The 21,752-nt window shown below is 44.6% G+C and overlaps 1 protein-coding gene across 2 annotated transcripts in view; it reads right to left on the bottom strand.

Moving 5' to 3' along the window:
• Positions 1-1,149: 1,149 nt before the first annotated feature.
• Positions 1,150-21,752, bottom strand: part of Jcad (junctional cadherin 5 associated) — a 47,097-nt gene continuing 26,494 nt past the window's right edge. For both annotated transcript variants that reach the window (XM_042686134.1, XM_042686135.1), the window contains exons 3-4: positions 9,370-13,118; positions 1,150-3,735 (exon numbers count right to left, since the gene is read on the bottom strand). In XM_042686134.1, the coding sequence (XP_042542068.1) occupies positions 3,701-3,735; positions 9,370-13,118 (3,784 nt within the window). In that variant the 3' untranslated portion in view covers positions 1,150-3,700. The remainder of the gene's footprint in view (positions 3,736-9,369; positions 13,119-21,752) is intronic.

Raw genomic sequence — 21,752 nt, 5'->3', positions numbered from 1 at the left:
CTCCAGCCGCCTCCCAGCACCGCTGCTGAACCCAAGAACTGTGTCAAGGGGCAGGCTGCTAGACCAAACAGACCTTTTCAAAAAGCCTTTGCAATTTAGAGTCTTAACCACTCCTTCCTTTTTCTGTTCAACACAACACACAGGCTGGGGACCATTCTTCCTTTAATGGAATTTTACCATCTCCCTTCTTTGCCTGGTGGGTCCCAGGGTGGACCAACCCACGCTCTTGGAAAAGGACCTCCCACCATGCTGACTCTTAAATCTTGTTTGGAACATCAGCTGTCCATCCAGAGCTGGATATAGACTGTGCAGTCAAACACAGAGCATAAGGGAAAATGCAAAATTCCCCCAGGCTGGCCACAGCTTCAGCTTAAGCAACACCCTCTGACCTGCACAGCTAGATCTAGCAGAGCAATGTTCCCACCCACCAATGCCATGTTTGTAAGAACTCCGGGAATTGGAATTGTCTTCTCAGATCAAGTATTTACAGAAGGAGGATTCTACTCCACTGGTCACTTTGCAAGAGAGGTTAATCTGACACCTCGCAGTGGATTATTTAATCAGAAACAAGCAACAAAACCCCACACAGGCAACTATCATTATTGGGTACAGTGGAGTCCACAGCATGAAATGGGTTGTGAATGCTCAGGTCCATGGGTGGTTTCTACTCAGCTGGGAAGCAGCTGTATGCAAAGTATCAGCTCCTTGCATGATCATCAGACATCTTCCACCAAGAGGAGGCCCGAGCCTCTGTGCTGTACAAGTGGCCAGGTTCTAGGTTCAGTTATTAGTTTAAATACTTGGACTTTTGTGAACGACGGATCTTCACCAACTGTCAAGTGGATCAGAGAAAGTTCTGCTGAGAATTGCCACGTTAATAAAAACTTAGACTCACAGTTCTGGTAAGGCAAGCTAACAAAGGGTAGATCTATATGTTAGGATCTTTTGAAAAAGAAATCCAAGTAATTAGGAAAGCCTGAAAAAAATTCTGAAGATACACTTCGAGGCTGGCTGCATCTTTTCTAGAGTTGTAAAGCATAGGTTTGAAAATGATAAGCCACAGAGTTCATTCTCTATCACTTGAAGCCAGTTTACTAGCGTTTCCCTCTCTCTTTGCAAATCTAGAAACACAAATACATTTCATGTGAGTTCAAATGGTCAAAATTAGAACTTTTATTTTTACAAGCTCCAAACTATTAAATACCACCAAGAAATCATGTGCATGGGAAAACAATGGCAGACACAAAATGTAAAATGTTTCTCCAGCCACAGCTGTGTGCATATAAGAAGAAATTGAAAACCTCTGGGAATGTTATTTTGATTAGAGACTCTTGTTTGCTTCAGAATATGAAAGTTTGAAAATCCCATTTTTCAAGTTACTGATTTGAAAGTCAACCTTTGCCCTCCAAGTGATTTACATACAGGCTTAAATCCAGGAAACTTAAGGTTAAAGTATAAATATTAATAACTTTGATTAAATTCAGCTTGGTTCCAGAAAGATATGATATGATACAACATTTTAGAATAAAACAAAACAGAAGAGAATCAGATTTTGGGTTATGTGAAACATACATAAGGTCCAACATTTTTTTTTTACCCTTGAGGATCTTTCTCTTCAGGAAGAAGCTAGAACTGAATTTGTTTGCTTAAAAGAAATCTCTAGATTGTATCAAATTAGTTAAGAGAAAGGCAGGTATATGTACACATGCACACAAATGTGTGCACACATGTTTACATAGCTAGTGCTCCTTTTACTTGCTTCTGAAAGGGGACAGAGCAATCCATAAAGCCCTCAGGTGGCTCAGCCTGCATGTAGCTCCATTAGAGAACGTAATAGCTGCCCAGCAGTAATAAAGCAATGCACCTCTGTCCCACCAAGTTGCCCCTCAGAAAAGAGTTGGGTCATCTTGCTGCTGTGAAAACCAGAGCCTTACTACAACTTTCCGGGAGAGTCAAGTTCTGGGAAGAGATAGCTTTGAGGGTAATGGTGAAGTCAGACTGCTGGTAGGTGTCTGTGAGAAGAGCTGTCAGGATGACCTCCATTCTAGTTCATCTGCCACAGTCCAAATCCATCAGGTTCTTTTGAAATAACATCACATGGTGTAGGTAAGAGCAGGCATGATGAAAGCCTGGTCAGTCAATTTAGGGCCAAAGGATAGACCAGCCAACTGTTCACATTTTAGGAATTTGAAATGTCTCAAAGTAGAAAGATGATTTAAAGGACAGAGAAGAGAAAAACAATAAAAGGGAAGAAAGAAAGGAAGAGCAGGAAGGAATAGAATGGAAGAAGGAAGGGAAGAAATAGGGGAGAGGGAGGGACGGAAAGTGGGGAACGAGAAAGAAACTGTATAGAAAATGTAAGCTAGTAAGAATTCCTCACTTGGAAATAAGGAACAAATGCATATAAAATGCATAAACATTGTGCAGGTTAATGCAATATTAAACAGTAGAATACATAGGCCTCAGAATACTTTTGCTATGGCACACATATACATATAAATATATAATGCCATGTATATAATGTCTCCAAGCATTTTTTTTAAAATATGCAAGATTAATTCAGGATCATTCTAGATAAAAATACATATTTCTTTAAAGGGGCAGGTTCTCAGGGCAGATCCGCGCAGACATACAAAAGTGAAGCTATGCTTTTTGGTAGGTTTAGTTGTTACGGCCGCAGAACTTTGTCATAGGCTGTTAGGTGACTGATAGGGAATTCTCCCATGAAGCTTTACAGGAGCTGATGAACCCTGTAGAAGCTCTAAGGTGAGAGAAGAGAGGCAGAGGTGCGGCCTGGCAGGGGTACGTGCTTGAAAGCAGAACGGGACCCTCTAGAGCTCCTCTTCTGCAAAGGGATAGGCTCTTAAATAAAATAACACTTCCTTAAAAATCTGCCACCTAGCAACTCTTTACATCATAGAAAAATAGCAATTCTGTAAAAAGAAATATAGTTACTTTGTTAAAATGGTCTATTTTTAAACCAGCAATTACTTTTCATATAAAGAACTTCTAAACATCCATTCAGAAAATAAAAATAGATAATACTGAGTGCAAAGCAGACAATGGCAAGTTTGCAAACCATCGAAGTATTTTCACTGGCAGATGAACAACACTCTTCAGTGTAGTACACCACAAGTGTTATCTTTTAGGAACTTGAAAAGTATTGCTTTTATTCTCCGATGGCAAGGTAGTCACTAGTAAAGTGACTCCAGCATTGGAAGGCCGAATTGATAGAAATGGATCACATGTAGCCAATCCATGTTTCCCTAAGCTCAGAGGACCCAGGCCCCAAGCAAATTGGGTCTAGGACCAAACTAGGACCAAGCATGAGCATGGAAGGCCTCAGGCACACTGACCACACTCCCAGTCATTTCAGTTCGACTCACTCCATTGTCCATATTTAAATTTCCACACAGAATCAGCTGAACACCAAACTATGTGCCAGCTTAGCCAAATCCATTAGGCAGGAGATTTTTCTGTGAAAACTCTTCTAAATATAGACATTAGATCTTCATGCTATGAAACAGATGGTTTTATCTCCACAAACAACTCTGTACGGACGCGTTTCCTCATCCTTTATGGAAGGTAAAGAAGAAGTCAGACCAGCAGTTTCCACCTTCTGCTGGGCACCGCGAGGGCATGGGCTGAATCAAGGAACACTGAAACCACCAGAGTGGTCCTGGCCTCCACCAACCTGCCGTCACACCCGCTCTACCCGGCTAGGGTCATACGACTCTGCAAAATGAAAAAAATAAAAGGGCAGTGAGTGGCATGTTCAACTGGCTGGTTTTTCTCTTTAATTCTTAGACTATAAATTCGCTTAGAGAGCAAAATCTACACATGTAAGAACTTCAGTCTGAGACCTTTCAGTAAAAAATTATGGTTAAAAGGTGGTTCACAGGACAATGTCTGGTTTTTACCCCAACATGGATGAGCTAAGTGAGTGGCTTAATGTTTAGATGTACTTCCTGTTTTCACTGTGAAAAATAATTCACCATAAATCTGATGTTTCTTAACCAGCCAGGATGTCCTTGGCTGATACCAAGCAGGAATTCTTTTCTTTCCCTTGTAAATTGCAACTCTAGTCAAAGCTTGCATTAGAATACACTTTCTGACATCAAGGCTTAGGGATCATGAAGTCCTTCCAGTGTGGAGCAGCCAGCAATGAGATGCTTCCAATCTCCAGATGTTGCCAGAAAGCATGCTGGATGCTCACCTGTCTTCTGAGACTTTCTAGAAGGACACACAGGTGTATCTGAGTCAAGACCATCACTGGATCCATTTTATAGCCTGCCACAGAAATTCCAAACTGAGCCTCAATACCTGCATTTTCAGAACAGGTCACTACATGTGAAAAAGTGACAATCCTGAATCCAAAATTTTAAATTGGTGTGTGTGTGTGTGTGTGTGTGTGTGTGTGTGTGTGTGTGCGCGTGCGCGCGCGCTGGTCCTGGGGCTTGGGCATTATCCCTGGGCTTTACTGCTCAACTCTAGCAATCTACCACTTGAGCTATAGCTCCAATGTAAGCTTTTTGGTAGTTAATTAGAGATAAGAGACGCACTGACTTTCCTGCCTGGGATGACTTGGAACCTCGGTCCTCAGATCTCAGCCTCCTGAGTAGCTAGGATTATAGGTGTAGGCAACCAGTGCCTGACATTTTCAATTCGTAAAGACAAGACGTTTAAGAAACCTGGAAGGGGTAGAATCATTGATACATAATGGAGATTCCCTAAGAAAGTTAAAAAGAGAAGTACCACATGATCCCACAGTCCCACTACAGGGTGTGTCTCCAAAGGAAATGAGGCAGTGTGTGGAAGAGCCAGTTCACACCCACGCCACTGCAGCACGGACACCACAGCAAAGACATGGAAATGACCTCTTCGTCCATCAACTGATGAGTGAACAAGGAAACTATTTATATGGAAATATACATAGAGGAATATTATTCAGCCTCAAAGAGGAATGCAACCCTGTTACTCACAGTAACATGGCTGATCTTGGGGATATTATGGTAACTGACCTAAGCCTGACACAGAAAGACAAAGGCTACATGAACTCACTTGCATATGGGTTAAACTCAAGTAACAGGGAAAAGAATGGTGTTTCCAGGAGACGGGGTGGGGAGAAGAAGGGGAGGTATTGGGAGAGCTAAACCCTCAGCTGAAACACAAGTACTGAAGAGCAATGGGCTGACCACAAGCAACAATGCTTCACTTAACACGACATCTGCCAGAGGGCAGACTTAGACTGCTCTCACCACACATTAAGACAAACTTGCTAATTATCGTGGTGGTACTTAGAATATGCACGTATGACAAGGCACAACTCCAGGAGACACTTTTTATTTCTTAATCATGTCTCAGTAAAGCTTGGAAAAAAGGTGATTCATTTATCTGAGTTATCATCTTATGATCATCTTATGATCTTATGAGTGAGATAAGCCAAGCTCAAAAGGCCAAGCATTACATATTTTTGGTTTTGTTTTTTGCTCACATGGAGAATCTAGACATAAAGTGGTACTAACAATAGTAATAATGAGACTAGATTATAAGAGAGGGGCTTGGGAAGAATCGGTGTGGGGGTGAAAGGGGAGGGTAGTGAGATAAACACAATCAAAGCACTTACATACACACATACACACACTCACAGGCAGCTGACTTGTAACAAGAGACAAGAACAGGGTGAGAGAAGATCATCTCTTTAATAAATGGTGCTGGAAAAAACTGAATATCCAAATGCAGAAAAATGATCTTAGACCTACCTCTCACCACATCAAAAAATATTCAAAATTGAAGACTTAAGACTCAAACTATGAAACTACCAGCAGAAAACAGGGGGAAAACCCCACTGTCTTGGTTGATCATCTTTTTGGATATAACCTCCAAAAGCACAGGCAAACAAAGCAAAAATTGACAAGTGAGATCACTTCAGGCTAAAAAACTTCACACAGCAAAGGAAAGAACAAAGCAAAGAAAATCTTGTAGAAGAGCTGGGGCAGTGGCTCCTGTTTGTGATCCCAGCTACTTGGGAGGTGAAGAGTAGGAAGATCACTATTTAAAAGCAGCCAGGGATATAGCTAGTGAGATCCTCATCTCAACAAAACAAATGTGGGGTGGGGGTGTGTCTTTTCGTGCCTGTTATCCCAGCTACATGGGAGTCACAAGTCCAAGTTCAAGTGATAGAATACTTGCCTAGCAAGTAAAAGGCCCTGAGTTCAAATCCCAATGCAAGAGCGGGAAGGGAGAATATGAATCTTATAGAATGGGAGAACACAGTTGCAAACTGTATACCTGACAAGACACTAATATCCAAAATATATGAGAAACGCAGTTGAATATGCAAAGAAACAACCTGATCAGTAATAGGAAAAAGATCAGAACTGATATTTCTCAGAAGATACACAGATGGTTTACAAGTATATGAAAAAAGACAAAAGACGTCCATATGGGTAAGGATGGAGAATGACATCGTGTTGATGGGAACATAAATTAATACAACTATAGAATGGAGGGCAGGAGGTCCTTGAAAGACCGAAGGAGCAGTACATGTGGCTGCCCAAACCGGCTCCTGGTATATGCGCAGAAGAGATGGAACTAGCACATGAGCAAGGTCTGTACTTGGTGTTCACTCAAACACTGGCCACACACCAGCCAGGACAAGAAACCAGACTATGAGTGGAAAAGACATTGCTTTCTGCTTTTGTGACAACATGGAGGAGCCTGGAGAACATTCAGTTAAGTGAAACAAGCCAGGCACGAAGAAAAGATAAAACACTGAGCGATTTCACCCACATGTCTAATCCAAGATGGCTGACATCAGAGGAATCGGGAGCAGAAAGAACATTGGCCACAGAGAGCTGGGATATTGGGTGGGGTGTGGGGGGGAGAGGTGCTGATGGCTGCAGGACAGGAAATGACAGGCGGGAAAGAATACTGTGCAGCGGATGACTATAGTAAATGACAACATGCTGCATTCTTGAGAAGTGCAGGGGGGTGTTCAGTGTTCTCACCATTGAAGCAGCTGAGTGAGGTGACACATCCGTTAATTAGCTGACACATTCGCTAATTAGCTAGCTTCATTGAGTCCACACTTGCATACATCAAAATATCATGTTGTACAAGACAAATAAATGGCCTTATCTGTCAGTTTAAAAGTCAGCCCCTCCCCAGAGCTCCCTTCCGCAGTCCACAGCATCTTGTCAGGGCAGAAGACCCAAGAGATCTGGGACAAATAAGTTATTTCAATAAAACATTCTGCCAAGGAACAGGGCCACACTGGTCAATGCTCCCAGAAATCATTCAGTAATAGTATTTGTGGGAAGTTTTCAAAGTGCCCCGAGTAGCGAATTTTTAATTTTGAAAGTTTCTATATTCTTCCAGGGGAAACAACTGCATGCATGTCTTCATCGACTTCTAAATTCTTGGATTTCAAACCAGAGAATGAAATGAGGTGGCAGGGAGCAGAGTTGCTGGAAGCAACTGGGGGAGATGGACGGACCAGCCTCAGCAAGGGGTATCCAGTAACTAGCCTTGTAAAGTGTGGTTTTCTCCAACCTGTACAACTTCCAATATTTACCTCCGCTCCTCTTCGAGTCATTTGGAGGCTGCATGACTGATGAATGTCTGGTGTCTTAACATCATGCCCAAGAATTTCTCTGGGCCTGTTTTTGTTTGTGATGCTGGTCCTGAGACTTGAACTCTGAGGGGCCTGGACAATGTCCCTGAGCTTTTCTTTTTTCTGTCTCAAGGCTAGCACTCTACCAACTGAGCCACAGCTCCACTTCCGGTTTTGAGGGTGGTTCACTGGAGATCAGAGTCTTACAGACTTTCCTGCTTGGGCTGGCTTTGAACCACGATCCTCAGACCTCAGCCTCCTGAACAGTCAGGAGTACAAGAGAGAGCCATCAGTGCCTGGCACTGGGCCTGTTTTTGTAAGAGCTGAGAAGGTGAAACTCACTTGAGGTAAAAACACTGTTGTTGTCAACGGGCAACTACCTGTGGCTCAGTGGATCACAGGAAGCCCCCAAAACAAATAAACCAAGAGAGGGCCTGCGCTCCTGAAGCCAGCGCCGAAAGCTTTATGAAACATTCTGTAAGGTGCTGTGGTTTGTCTCCCCCTGCCCCGCCCCCGCCCTCTCCCACAGTTGCTTTTTGGCAGCCTCTGCCTGATCTCCTGCTTTTTTTCACCATGTTACCGAAAGGCACAAGGCCCTCCCTCATCAAATGCAGCTCCAACAGGAACTTCTCAGCCTTCAAAATAAACCTCTTTTCCTTATCAACTACCTAGCCTCCAATATTCTGAGAAAATGAGTTAAGACACTGGGTGGATTTTTTTTCAGAAATGAAGTGTTAGGAATGGGCAAAGCTGTTCATTTAGTCCACTAAATCTTCTCAAGTATCCTAAATGATGTGATCTTTGAAAAAGAAAACAACAGAGGTTGGCAAGCAAGGAGTTCTGAATGGTGGCCATGTAAGACCCAGCCCAAAGGGCAAGGAGTGGATCAAATCCATCTACGTGTCCTTTCTTAGGGATTACTAAAGGCAGCGAGGGTCATGTGGGTGAACAGTTGGCATTGTGGGGGGAGGAAGTATGAGTGGAGGAGCTGGGGTCTCAACTAGCTTCACGGACTTTCCAGCAGCCACACCTCTTGAGCTGGGTGCTGGTGGCTCACCCCTGTAATCCTAGCTACTCAAGAGGCTGAGATCTGAGGACTGAGGTTCGACGCCATGATGAACAGGAAAGTCCATGAGACCCTTATTTCCTATTCACTACTAAAAAGCTGGAAACAGAGCTATGGCTTCAGTGGTAGAACGCCAGCCTCGATTGAAAACAAAACAAAAGAAAACAAAGGGACAGCACCCAGGCCCTGAGTTCAAGCCCTGATGCCAGCACCAAACAAAACAAAATGCATTCACCTCACTAACTTCTGAAAAGCTGGTCATGTAGATAGTTTTAACTATTAACATACACATATTAACATACACAATTTCTATAACGTTTTCATAACATATGACAAAAATATGATTTTTGAAGAAAACTTCTGGATAATTCTTCAAAGATGAAGACTTTCTGTTTCATGTTTGCTTCATTTTGAAAAAGGGTCTTGCTATGTAATTCTCACTGGCTTCCCACTTTTGATCGCCCTACCTCAGCCTTTTGAGCGTTGGGATTACAGGCTTGTACTACCACACCTGATGGAAATGAATAACTTTTTGCTGGAACCATTCACAGGGTCAACTTTATCTTTTATGAATATGTAAATTTGTATTATGTACCAATCTATCTATCTATCTATCTATCTACCTACCTATCTAATCTTAGCATTCAAAACTAATAGCAAACACGTGTCCCGGACCAAAACTGCTTACCTGGGCACCAGAAGTCTGGGTCCACAATCCTTTCCCTTCTTTGTGTTGATGGATGCCCATTTTCTTCTGGAGGGATAAAACCCTTGGAGACAGAGTGGGGGTACCCCAGTCTCCAGGCGGGGTCCTCACTGCTCCCAGACACAAGATCTCCTGGCTGCCAGTCATGGCCTCTCGAGGCCTTGGGGTCCTCGGCCTCCTCCGTGGAGTCTGCATTGTGGACGCTCAGACTCCGCATCCTTGACACTGAGCTCACCTCCTTCATTCGCATCAAGCGATCAGGGTCCACCCTCCTTGGAGGGGAGGCCAACTTCTCTTGTAAGCTCTCGATCACTTTGGAAGGGCTCCGAAGCCTCTTTTCTGAGCCTGTCCCATTTGGGGTCCTTTCTACGAAATGGAACAATGTGGACCTGAAAGGTGGCCTGACCTCCAGATCCTTCTCCTCAAAGGTCTTGGACTCCAAGGAGCTGGGCTGAGGCTCAGGGCCGGTGGTGTGGCCCACAGGGGCCCTGTCTACACCTGAGCACACCGATGCCTGGGGAGCCCTTTCCCCTACGAAGAGGGGACTTTCGGTCCAGCCACACTTTCTCCTGCCATAGAAGGCATCAGTGGCCAACGTGGGGCCCCCGGATGGTGCTGACCTAAGCACTGACTTTCCTGTGGACAAATCGGGGCTGCAGGGGCTGGCATCGGGCTTGGGTGGCTGGCTTTGTCCCGCTGCCCTGGTACCCGGCAGAAGGGACTCCACAGCCACCTCTATGCCTAGGATCCTCTCTGCCCTGGCCTGCAGAGACTCACCTGGAGGGATTTCCACCGCACCCTCTCCACCCAAAGCCCCATTTAACTCAGTAGTGTTTTGCTCTTGTTCAGGGTTGAGCCCTGTGGACCGCAGGTCTGGGGCTGAGAGACCTCGGGTTTTGTGAGCGATCGACAGCGGGACCACTGTGTCCCTCTCTCTACTACTCTCCCCCTTCAGCAGGACCCCTCTGCTCAGTGGCCCAGCACCGAAGTCTTTGGTGAGACCTTCTGAAGGCTCCTTCTGTTCAGCCCAGTAAGCTGAGCCTGCTGGTTTTGTGTCACTTGGTCTTGAAGTCACCCATCTTTGCACAGGACCTGGGCTGACTGCAAGCTTCGACAGGCCATTCACAGCTACCTGCATTGGCTGCTCCATCCTGGCACCTGCGTCTCCCCACTGGAAGGCATCGCCCCTGCTACCTTCTGCCTGGGTGGGGCTGGAGAAGCGAGGACAGTTCCCGCTGGGCCGCGGCTCTATGCTCCAGCTCTCAGACGTACTTTTAACGCTTCCCACTTGAGACTCTGGGTTCCCTGGAGCCGGCTGGGGACGTGGCTGTTGCTCAGGGCTCATTTCCGGGTGGCTTTTGTGGAAGCCCTGGGCTCCTGGTCTGCTGTCGGCCCAGGCTCCCTGCTGCAGATCCGCCTCGCTGCACTCACTGCTGTTGTCACCACTGCCTTCACTCTCACTCTTTTCCTCTTCTTGAAGCTCCTTGTTGAAACTTTCTAACTGACTTATCAGATCCCAAGGCCGACGGCTAACTGGTTTCAGGAGAAACTGACCAAACAGCTGTTCGCTATTGCACCGGGCAGCTGTGGGCTCTCCCTTCACCACCTCTGGCTTAGCTGTGGGCTTGGCTTCAGGTTCCTGACCATGGACATCGACGCAGGGCTGACTGGCGTCTGCTTTGGGCATAGATGCCAGATTTTTGGATGAGGAAGTCCTGGAAAAAGCACTGTTGCTGGATGGGCTGAGGGACACCTGACCCCTGAGGTCAGGGGCATTTGGCTTCTGTGTTTGGTCAGTGGAGGTTAAAGCCATGTGCAAGGGAGCTTCAGAAGCAGGAAGGTCTAAGGGCAGGGTGGGATCTGGGCTCCTTGGCTCTCCCGGCTCTGTAGCAGGGAGGTACCTAGGGCCTTTGGCTTCTTCAGAGAAACTGGTTTGGGTTTGCTGATCTCTATACTGGTGACCTGGCCATGAGCCAGAATACTTGAGCTCTCTGTGTTTTGTGAGGTACACGAACTTGAGGTCATTTGTTTGCTTGTCTTCTAGTTCCTCCAGGTCTTGTTTGAGGAACACGAACCTCCCAGCCATGCTTCCTGTGAGAGCCTGCAGCTCCAGGTCGGTGGAAGACATGCTCAGCAGACTTTGTTCTTGCAGATCTGCGTTCTTATCAAGCCCCGGCTTTCCCTCGGTGTGTGATTTTAAGTCATTGTTGTTCGTATCTATATCTGGCAGATGGGCCTCTGATTTAACTGGGATGGAAACCAAGCAAAATATGGTCTCGTTTGTTTTTTTCTTTGAACTTTTCTTGGTCTGAATCCCAGTCTCAAACTTTCGGAGCTTGGTTTGGCTTCTGCAGGTGTCCTCGCTCTGGGAGTGTGGGGAGGAAGCCTGACTCTCCGGGCATCTTCCTGACCACGGTCCACTCACCACACTGGGGTCTCTTGGGTCAGCGAAGCCTCCGTTTTCTCCATTCCTGGGGAGTAGGCCCCAAAGCCATTGGGGGTTGGGGTGTGCAGAAGCTGGGCCCAACTCAGCATCTGACAAGGGTGTCAGGTCCTGCGGGTGCAGGAGGATGCCGTTGTGCTGTGCTTGCCCGCGGGCTGGCTCTCGAGCTGTCACAGGGCCAGAGTCATATTGCCTGTCACGGAACTTCGTTTCCTCGCACAAGCCGGCGGGCGGAGCTAGTTTAATATGTCGTATCCTCGGATCATCGAAGGGGATGTACTGAACACAACCGTCATAGGTGGCAACTGGGTAAGCACGTGAGGGGAGCCCTTGGGGCAACACTGGGGCAACACCATATGTGTTCCCGGCACCACCAGGGCCAGGAGGAAGTGGACAGTTTGTTCCATCCTTCTCGGCTCCATGCTGCTCCTGCTGACCCTGGCTGTCACTTACATGTATGGGCTCTGTGTCTTCTAGGTAGGGGTTTGGGATGTGTTGTGGCGGTGACTTATAGGAGGGGGGAGGCACATAAACTGGAGGCTCCAAACCAGCGTCTGACACCCCAAGGTCATGCCTGGGGTCGTTACTTTTGGTCAGATAGCTGTTTGCGTCACTCTCCTGAAAGCTGCTATTTTCTCCTGCCCTGGATGGCTGGTATGAGCTGTAGGAGGGAGGAGGTTTAACAGGCCTTCCGAACTTTGGCCGGGGAAAAGGGGCTGGGGTAGCACCTTTCTCAGGGTTCCTCGTGGATTCCAGATGTGGTGCACAATTGGAAGGATGTGGGGGCATTCTAGGAACACCTGGTAAATAGCTGTCCTTGATGGAAAGGGGAATTTCTGTGCAAGCTAGGCTTTCGGGGGAAAGAACTCGAGGCAGTGACCGGGATTTCCTTTTGTTCTGAGACGTCAGCCCATGCTCTTCCTGAATGAACGGATACAGATCTTGAAACAGTTTCTCTCCGTCACCATCGGACATGTGCCTCCCCAATTTCCTGGACTCATTCCAGCTTTCCGGGCTTGCGCTGGGCCACTTGGCAGGCCCCAACACCCTCAGCTCTTCTTCCCAAACTGCTTTCTTCATCACTTGCTCTGTCCTGCCTCCGACTTCCCATGAACCCTCTCGCATGTGGCTCGGCAGGCCGTGCACTCGAGCCATTCTTCTGACCTCCTGGGCTTCCCGGTCCCTTGAACCTGGCAAGTTACTGACCTCCTGGCCTCTTCTTCTGTGGGTGTGGTCGCTGCCGACCTGAGGCTTTGAGGACCATGCTAATGTGGGTCGGCTGTACAACCTGCATGACAAGCAGAGCACAGATGTGAGACAAGGAAGAAGTCTGTCCTTCTCTGCTTCTGCAAGGGGCATTCAAAATCACAACTGGATCAGCACCTTTGAAAATTTGGCTCCCAATCACCATACTCTGATAATTTTAAAGAAAACAGGTCTAATTATGGGTGAACAACAACCATGTGTTTTGTCCTCAAGGGTTGAGTGACAATAATAAGGATGCCCACAAGAACCCTGGGCTCTGGATGTACCAGAGATGTAAGGCCGTTACTTTTCAAGTGCTCAGTGGCCTAAGGATATGCTCTGAAGCAGTGGTCCTGGACCTCCTGCTTTATGTTCCTGGCTCAGTCTACAAGTACCCTCCACATCTACCTGGCAATCTCTGCAAACCTGCCTTTGACAAAGCCGCTCTTCGGCAGTGAGCCTTGAAATTCAGTGGGGTGGCATCCTCATGTTCAGATTCAGCATGACTGAGATGGGGCCCCCACACTCTGCACCCCCAATGAGTCTCTAGGCAGTGATGATGCTGCCCATCCTAGAGCCCTTCTATGGCTGTCACCTGTGTCTGCACATTTGAATGTGGAGGGAGTTGAGAATTCACAGAGCCTAACAATGCCCTACATACATCTTGTTAGAATCGGGGACATCAGAAACGCTGCTTGTTCCCTCAAGTGCTCCTCTGGTGTAGGAAGACCACGGTTCACAGCTCTGGAAGAGGTACCTTGCTGCTCTGGTGTGGAAAGCACCAGAGAGGCTGTTAAGCACCATTATGCTGTGCATAATAAGGTTTCAATCCATGACAGACCGCATACACAACAGCAGTGCCCTAAGATTATCATGGAACTGGAAAAGTCCTGTCCCTTAGTGCAACACTTTGTTTGTAGAGATGATAGTGTAAACATACTTATTGCCCTGCCAGACATATAGAAATATAGTCCATGCAATTATGTATATACACTATACTTGATAAAAAATATGATGATGTAACTGATTGGGGTACTTGCTATACTTTTATTAAGAGTGTACTTCTTACCGAAGTTAACTGCAAAGGAGTGTGTTGCATACACCTAGCAGCAGTCCCATGCATCCTTCATGTCTTTTGTTGTTGTTGTTGTTATTGTAAAGGTGCTGTACAGAGGGGTTACTTATGTAAGTCAGGTAATGAGCACATTTCTTTTTGAACGGTGTCACCTCTTCCCTTGTCCTCTCCCAGGTTTTCCCTCCCACCTTCACAAGTTGCATAGTTCATTTTCAACCCAGTGTCTAGTGAGTTATCATCTAGTGAGTTGTTCATCGTTTGTCCCGCCCTTTCTGTGCTCCCCCTTATCTCTCCAACTCAGCGAAACTTACATAGAAGACAAAAGGTACAGAAATCAAAAACAGAAACAAAGGGAAGAGAAAACAAAAGCAAACACAGAAAGCAAAATAAAACAAAAAACTCTTGCTTCCAATTCTTGGTGTTCTTCTCAATAAACCTCCTGTTAACAATTCTTGGAGTTCTTCTCAACAAACATCATTTTATATGATCATATGCACATAACTATTGAGCCTTTGTGATCCTCTCCTAAGAATATCCTTCTTTGGTCTCACTATGTGAATGTCTAGTCTTGTATAATTTATCATGTCCAAGTGTAATTTTTTTGTCTTTTACCACCCAGTGTGTTTACTTGTAGATTTATAGGCACATTCTAGTTACAACAAATGAGGGAAACCATTGCACGTCATTTGTGTCAAGAGACCTTGTGCAGTGATGACCTTTGCCACTGAGACCTACACAACAACAAAAATCACCTAATGACCCATCTCTCAGAGTAAGTGACAGGTGGCTGTAAGGTCTCTCTTGGTGAAAGTTAAAATTTGGCAGGTCTAGATCTAGTCCTGGCATCTGTATTTTTAAGAACCACTGCAATAGACTCTTACCCTCAGGTGATCTGAGCATAAGATGGGGTTGGGCATGGGGAGATGACTATCTGTCTGTACATTAGAACTTCCTTTGGCTCCTTACACAAATGCCTACCCCAGATGTTTAGGTTTAGTTGGTCTAGGAAAGGACCCACCACAAATATATTTCACAATCTCCTGAAACCACTCAAGCATGTATCCAGGAATGAGAATGCAACAGAGCAATGTACCTGGGTAACACTGTTAATCTGGGCAAGAATATTAAGATTTGATCTATAAATGACCAGATAGTGTGGCTCTATGATGGGAAAACCATCTACTCAAGGGATTCAGTATTCTGACTAACAATGGGCCAAGCAGAATCTTTAACTCTAAAATCACTGATTTGTAAAGGAATATTACATATATGTATACATATATTTATACATATATGTATACATACATAAATATATATGGATGGATGTGTATATACATATATACCTATATATGTATATATGTATATCTACATATATAGATACACATATGTATGTCTATATATATGCATATATATATAGCAAAACACAAACATACACCTCATTGTTGCAGATGAATGTTGGAAGAGTAAAGTACCAAAAAGACAAAAAAAATTACACTTGGACATGATAAATTATACAAGACTAGACATTCACATAGTGAGACCAAAGAAGGATATTCTTAGGAGAGGATCACAAAGGCTCAATAGTTACGTGCATATGATCATATAAAATGATGTTTATTGAGAAGAACTTCAAGAATTGTTAAAAACTACTTCTAATCTTCCTACCTAGAGGCAGCTGCTGTAGTATATGAATCTTCTAATCTATGTGTATATGAAAATGTTGGTTTTCCATGTTTATTGCAGCATTATTCACCATAGCTAGGATATGGAACCAACCCCGATGTCCCTCCGTAGATGAATGGATCAAGAAAATGTGGTATATATACACAATGGAATTCTATGCCTCCATCAGAAAAGAATGACATTGGCCCATTTGTTAGGAAATGGAAAGACTTGGAAAAAATTACATTAAGTGAAGTAAGCCAGGCCCAAAGAAACATAGGCCCCATGGTTTCTCTTGTTTGCAATGTCTAGAACATGCCTACAACAAACAGAGAAGGTCAAAGGCTATGTACGTATCACCATATGAGATAATGTTAAGCAAAATGTGTCCCAAGACAGGGACAGAAGGGTTTTTTTTCTTTCTTGCTATTGGTTTTAATGTACTTATAATGCAGTATGTGATTCTTTTGTTTCTTTTGTAAGTTCTTCCCCCATGGTATAACCCCTGTTTTCACTGTATTTGCTTCCGGTGTTCTGCATCTTGTATATACATTTTTGTAATTTGGGGAGGGGAAGGGGTATAGTGGAATGCTTAAATGGGGATGCAGGTTGACTCAAATGAACTTTACAAGTTTGGAGGAGGGGAAGGAGTTGCAGAGGGGGGGAGGGAAGTGATGGTGGGGGAAAATCAAAGGAAGGGTAACAATGCTCAATAGGACATGTACTCATTACCCTATTCATGTAACTGCAACCCCTCTGTACAGTATTTTTACAATAAAAAATTTAAAAACAAAAAAACGTTGGTTCAAACAGTCTCCATGTTCCTTAGTCATCAGGGTTGATGTGAACACTTCCCAGTGCTTTGGGGTTCACAGTAAGTGCTCCCTGCCCCTACCTACTCACTCACTTAAGGCTCAGTGGGAACCCTTGTCATTCCCACTCAGAGGAGGAAACAAAGGCAGAGAAGCAGTCACTTGCTCGACATTACTGACACTCAAGCTGTTTCCTGCATTGTGTCCAGTATGTCAAATGAGTTGTTTCACTGAAAGTTAATACCACCATTATTCCCCTGTTCAACATATAAACAGGGATAGGATAAATGACTCTACTAAATAACATAGCTCATAAAATGTTGCAAAAAATTCTAATCTGAGAAGTGTGAACCAAAAGCCTACCCACTAGGATGCTTTACTTCTCCCAAGGTAATAAAAATTCAAGTGTTTAATTTTCACAGATGAGTAGTTTCCATCATATATTTGCAATTTATTTAGCATGGTCCCAATACAAAACATTCACTTGGTTCTAGCACATGATTTTTGTTTGTTTTGTTTTGTTTTGTTTTTGAGACAGGGTGTTACTTGTGGCCCAGGCTACTCAAGATTCTCCTGCCTCAGTTTCCTAAATGTTAGGATTACAAGGGTGTGCCACCATGTCTGTATAGTCAAAATATATTTAGAAATACAAATATTAAATGCAAGTCTTAGATTATTTGGAATGAATCTTGAGAAAAAAATGAGTACATCCTAGGACTTAATGTCAAGTGGGCCTTAGATAAGCCACCAAAGGTCACCTGGTGTGCAGGCATAGCATTGCTGAACTTTCTCATTCCTCCTTATAATTACTTTTTTTTTCCTATACTACATAGGTGAAATCAACTTCTCATTACCTTAATTTGCATTTCTTCAATTACTGGAGAGGTCAATTTTCTATGTGATGAAGTGTTATTAACTGGCTTGGGGATTTAGTTTATTTCTCCATCACACTGAACCAGCTGTGGTGGTGAACTCCAATAATCCCAGCACTTGGGAGGCTAAAGCAGGAGGATCACTGAGTTAAAAACCAGCCCGGGGAACAAAGGAAGTCCAGGCCAGTCTTGCTACATAGTGAGAATCTGACTTTAAAAAAAAAAAGTCCAATTTTGCTTTGTGGTACAGCAGAGTGAAGATCGTGAGGGCTGGGGAGGGGGTCCACGCAACAATGGTATGGGATAGACTCCAGGGGGACCATTCCTTACACAGGCAGAAGGAGGCACTTTACAAGGAGCCCTGGTAACGATATAGTGTTACTATCCCTATTTTGGAATTACTTCTTCAATTTACAGGACATCAAGGACAGCTTCCAAATAACTTAAGAAGCCAGTGATGGGTAGGAACTATTTTACGTCATTCTGACGTAAAACATGTGCCACCAAGCAACCATAAAGCTGTAAGCAGGCTGTCAACACAGAGCCATCAAAATTGTGTTTTCAACTCTTGGGGTTTTGAATGCTTGGCAGACCACTGCTTACACTGGAGGTCTACAAAGAACTCATTTTGGAAATCATCGTGCTGGCCTTGTTGCCCACCCCACTGAGGGGGACCAGCCCTGCAGCGCCGCCGCATCAGCCCTTCCCTCAGGGACCCTAAATGGCTGCCCGCCCGCATGAGGAAACCTGTAGGAGGCACTCCACGATCAGAATCTACTGGCTGTGGGTTATCAGACTTCAAAGAAAGCCTAGGGCAAGACTTAACAACTGCAAGTTAATGAGACATTGCAATTATCATAGACTCAACTGGAAGAGGGTAAGAGAAAGCATGAGGAAGCATGTGGTTGGTTTCTTGCCTCAGAAACAATCTATTTCCTTTCCTTTATTCTAAGCCAAGGGTGAGCAAGCTGTCTACCTTAGGGGGCTTCACTCAGGGCCACCCTTCCTCTGCAGTCATCCAGACACTCTGGAGGGCCTGAGGTCAGGGAGGAAGTCCACTCTGGCTCTCGCTCATTCACTCCAGTGATGTCCCCACAGTGCACATGTTGTGCTTGGAGCACTGGATGGACCCCTGAGGTGCTGTTTCTGCATAGACGTGCGATGGGCGGACCCCAAAGAAGGCTAAAAATGGTACACATAGGGCAAGGCTATAAACTCCCTGTGACTTCCTACATAGGTAATGTGGCTAACGAAAATGTGCACCAGGCAGGGAATGTGGCTTAGTGGCATCGTGCTTGCATGAGGCCCTGGGTTCAACTCCTCGGTACCACAAAAGCGTTAAATACAATTAATAAAAAGGGGAAAACGTATTAGCACCTCTACTTCGTCAAGATGAACCAAAAATGGCTAAACATTCTGAGTTAGAAAATTGTTTCCCCATTTGTGCAAAACACCCAAATCCCAGAATACAGATCATCTGGGAAAGCTTAAACATTCTATTTCAAAAGATAGTCCATGTGACCTAGAAAACTACACAAAGCGCTTACTGAACAAGTAAGTGTGCCCAGTCCTGTATGCAGTTTGAGTTAGGCTGAGAGAGGCATGAATGGACCCCCAGTGGGGAGAGCTCTGCTTGACTTCTCCCGCAAACAGCTTATCACACACAGATATTCCGGCAGCCTCCATACCTGGCATACCCAGGCTTTCCCCTACCTCTAGAAAGCATGTTACCTCACACCGCTTCAGAGCCAAGAATACATTTTCTACTTTTGAGAAAATAAGGTGAGATCATTTTTTTTCCTTTAAAAAAAATGAAGCACTCACAAGGAGAAATTTCACATTAACTTACTGAACGCACTGGTGTGGGGTAGGAAAAAACAAAGCAACAAGCAAAGCAGATCAACTGAACTGTGAGGTCTATGAGACCAGCAGGGTCTCTATCTAGGACTCTCTCTGGATGGAGGTGAGGCGGGAGTCAGACTTGCTAACTGCTCCACGACTTTCACTAGGAAGAATGAGGAGGCCAACGAAATAACTGAGTTAGCAAGAAATCCTCTCCATAAAGTCTTTGATGTATAAATATGTAAAAATCATGTCTCAAGAAAATTGGCAAACACATAAACTCACTCACTGAATCTATGAATAAAAGATGATTAAAAGGGGAAAGTTAGGAGAAAGTTCTGACAGTTCATTTGACTTGTCTTCAACCAAACAGAAAATACTATCATTCTTTAATTTTTACTTTTTAGTATTATTTACAGTGCTAGGAATTGAATGTAGGGTCTCACACATGCTAAATAAGCATTCTACCACTGAGCTACATCTCCAGCTCTGCCCTTCTTTTAAAAAGTAAACATCTCCGGGTTAGGAATTTAGCTCAGTGGAAGAACACTTGTCTAGCAAGTGCAAGGCCTTGATTTAGGCCCTCAGCTCTGAGAAAAAAGAAAAAGTAAAAGCCTCATACTTAAAAATCGAAATAGCTGAGATAGCTTTCAACAAGTGTTGCACACTCTAGTAAGATGATTTTCTCCATCAATTCCAGGATCCTTAGGAGATGCACCAAGTTGTGCAAGAGCTGTGCCCAGCAGCCTGGAGCCCAGGATAGAGGCAAAATGAGAAACTGAGTAAAGGCTTGTTGCTGCCAGATTGATTAGGGTATCTGTGGGAAAAGGAGCACAAACGTTGCATTTGCTTCTTCCTAGGAACCCAAATTTGGACATAGTCGTCCTTCAGATAGCCCCAAAGTCAGGCTAATGACCTTCACTGTATAGGACAAGGTCAGGATGGGAAGATACCGTTAAAGTCATGTATTTACTGGTGCAATGTTTCCCTCCAGGCCTTCAGCAGATGCCTGCTGCTGGAGGCTATCTTCATACTCTGGTGTTACATTCTGCAAGTTGGGATGGCTGGAGCACTCTGCCCCCAGACTTTTTTCAAAGCCATCCTGCTTCCAGAAGGGTTGGTCATTGATAAACAACTGGATAAGATGAGCAGAAAAGTTATAGTACCACTTGAAGCTCCACATACTCCTCTCAGGAGCTGCTTTCTTCTCTCAATCACCACAGCAGAAGGAGCTGTAGGCATCCCGTTAAAGTGACTCAAATTCACCAGCAGCATCAGGAGCCTGATAAGCCACTGTGATGGCTCAGCCAGAAGCCTGCAATTCTATTTCTCAGAACACCCAGCATTCCGAGGGCTACTCAATATACCACACTGTGCAAATAACCCAATGACATGGGGTAGCAAATAGGCTAACTTTAGAAAGGGGAAATAGGAAGTCAGAATAAGATTAAGACTGAAGTGTAAAGGTTAGCATGAATTAAAGATCAGCCAGACAACGGGGAATATTACTATGCAGCCAACACACTTGGAACAAGAATTGTAGGTTGCATTGGCAAAGTTGTAACTAAAAGATTCCTGAATGCCTGGTCAGGCTGCTAACGTGCTGTTATGCCTGCTTTCACAATGTCACATTACATGACTGCAGATGACAGAGTGCTGGTTAGTTGAGTGCCTCGTAGTCTATTTTGGGATGCCTTCTTTTTTTAGTTAAGATCAATACTCAAACTTAATAATGGGTCTGTAACAAAAAGTAAAATATGTTTTATGGTCTTCTAAATGACACTAAGTTTAGACACGTAGATGCGGGAACAGGAAATCAAAAGCAGTCATACTGCCAATGTACATAAGGGTAAATGGTGGGATTCCTTCTGGAAAAACCTCTGCTAATACTACCTGGACCAGAGTCTCTGAAGTCACAGTTGCTTAGCTTGGACCTCCAGAGTGTGGGTTCCATGAGATCAGCAGAGATGGGAAACAGCTGCTCCTGCCGCACCAACATGCTCTGCCACAATGCCATGATGTTTAAAAACTGACAGTTAGAAGTAGACCTGCAATGGTCTTGTGGGTGCTGAGTTTCCTGAATCATCTATGCAAGGTCCAGTAGAGACCTTTTAGACTAGCAAGGATCCACGAAGGAGGCCCCACCTCAGGGAGTAGGGTTTGTAATTAGTCCACACTTTTTATATTCCACTACATATACTACTAGTGCTCACATGAAAGACTCGGCCATCTTAGATACTGTGGTGATAATTGTAACAGTGCAGGAAGGGGCAACCCTGATGCCCAAATCTAAAATGTTCCAAAGTCTGAAATGTTTCTGGACTTCTAGATTAAAGACATTCAACCAGTAAACCTTGCCAATATTCCCAAGTCTCCACTCCCCAAATCTGAAATACTGATCAAATCAAGGATTT

Source organism: Dipodomys spectabilis, unplaced genomic scaffold (genome assembly GCF_019054845.1).
Source record: "Dipodomys spectabilis isolate Male_0828 unplaced genomic scaffold, ASM1905484v1 ptg000096l, whole genome shotgun sequence".
NCBI lineage: Eukaryota > Metazoa > Chordata > Mammalia > Rodentia > Heteromyidae > Dipodomys > Dipodomys spectabilis.
Note: the sequence above shows the minus strand (reverse complement) of the source record. Positions and strands in the feature narration are given on the sequence as shown.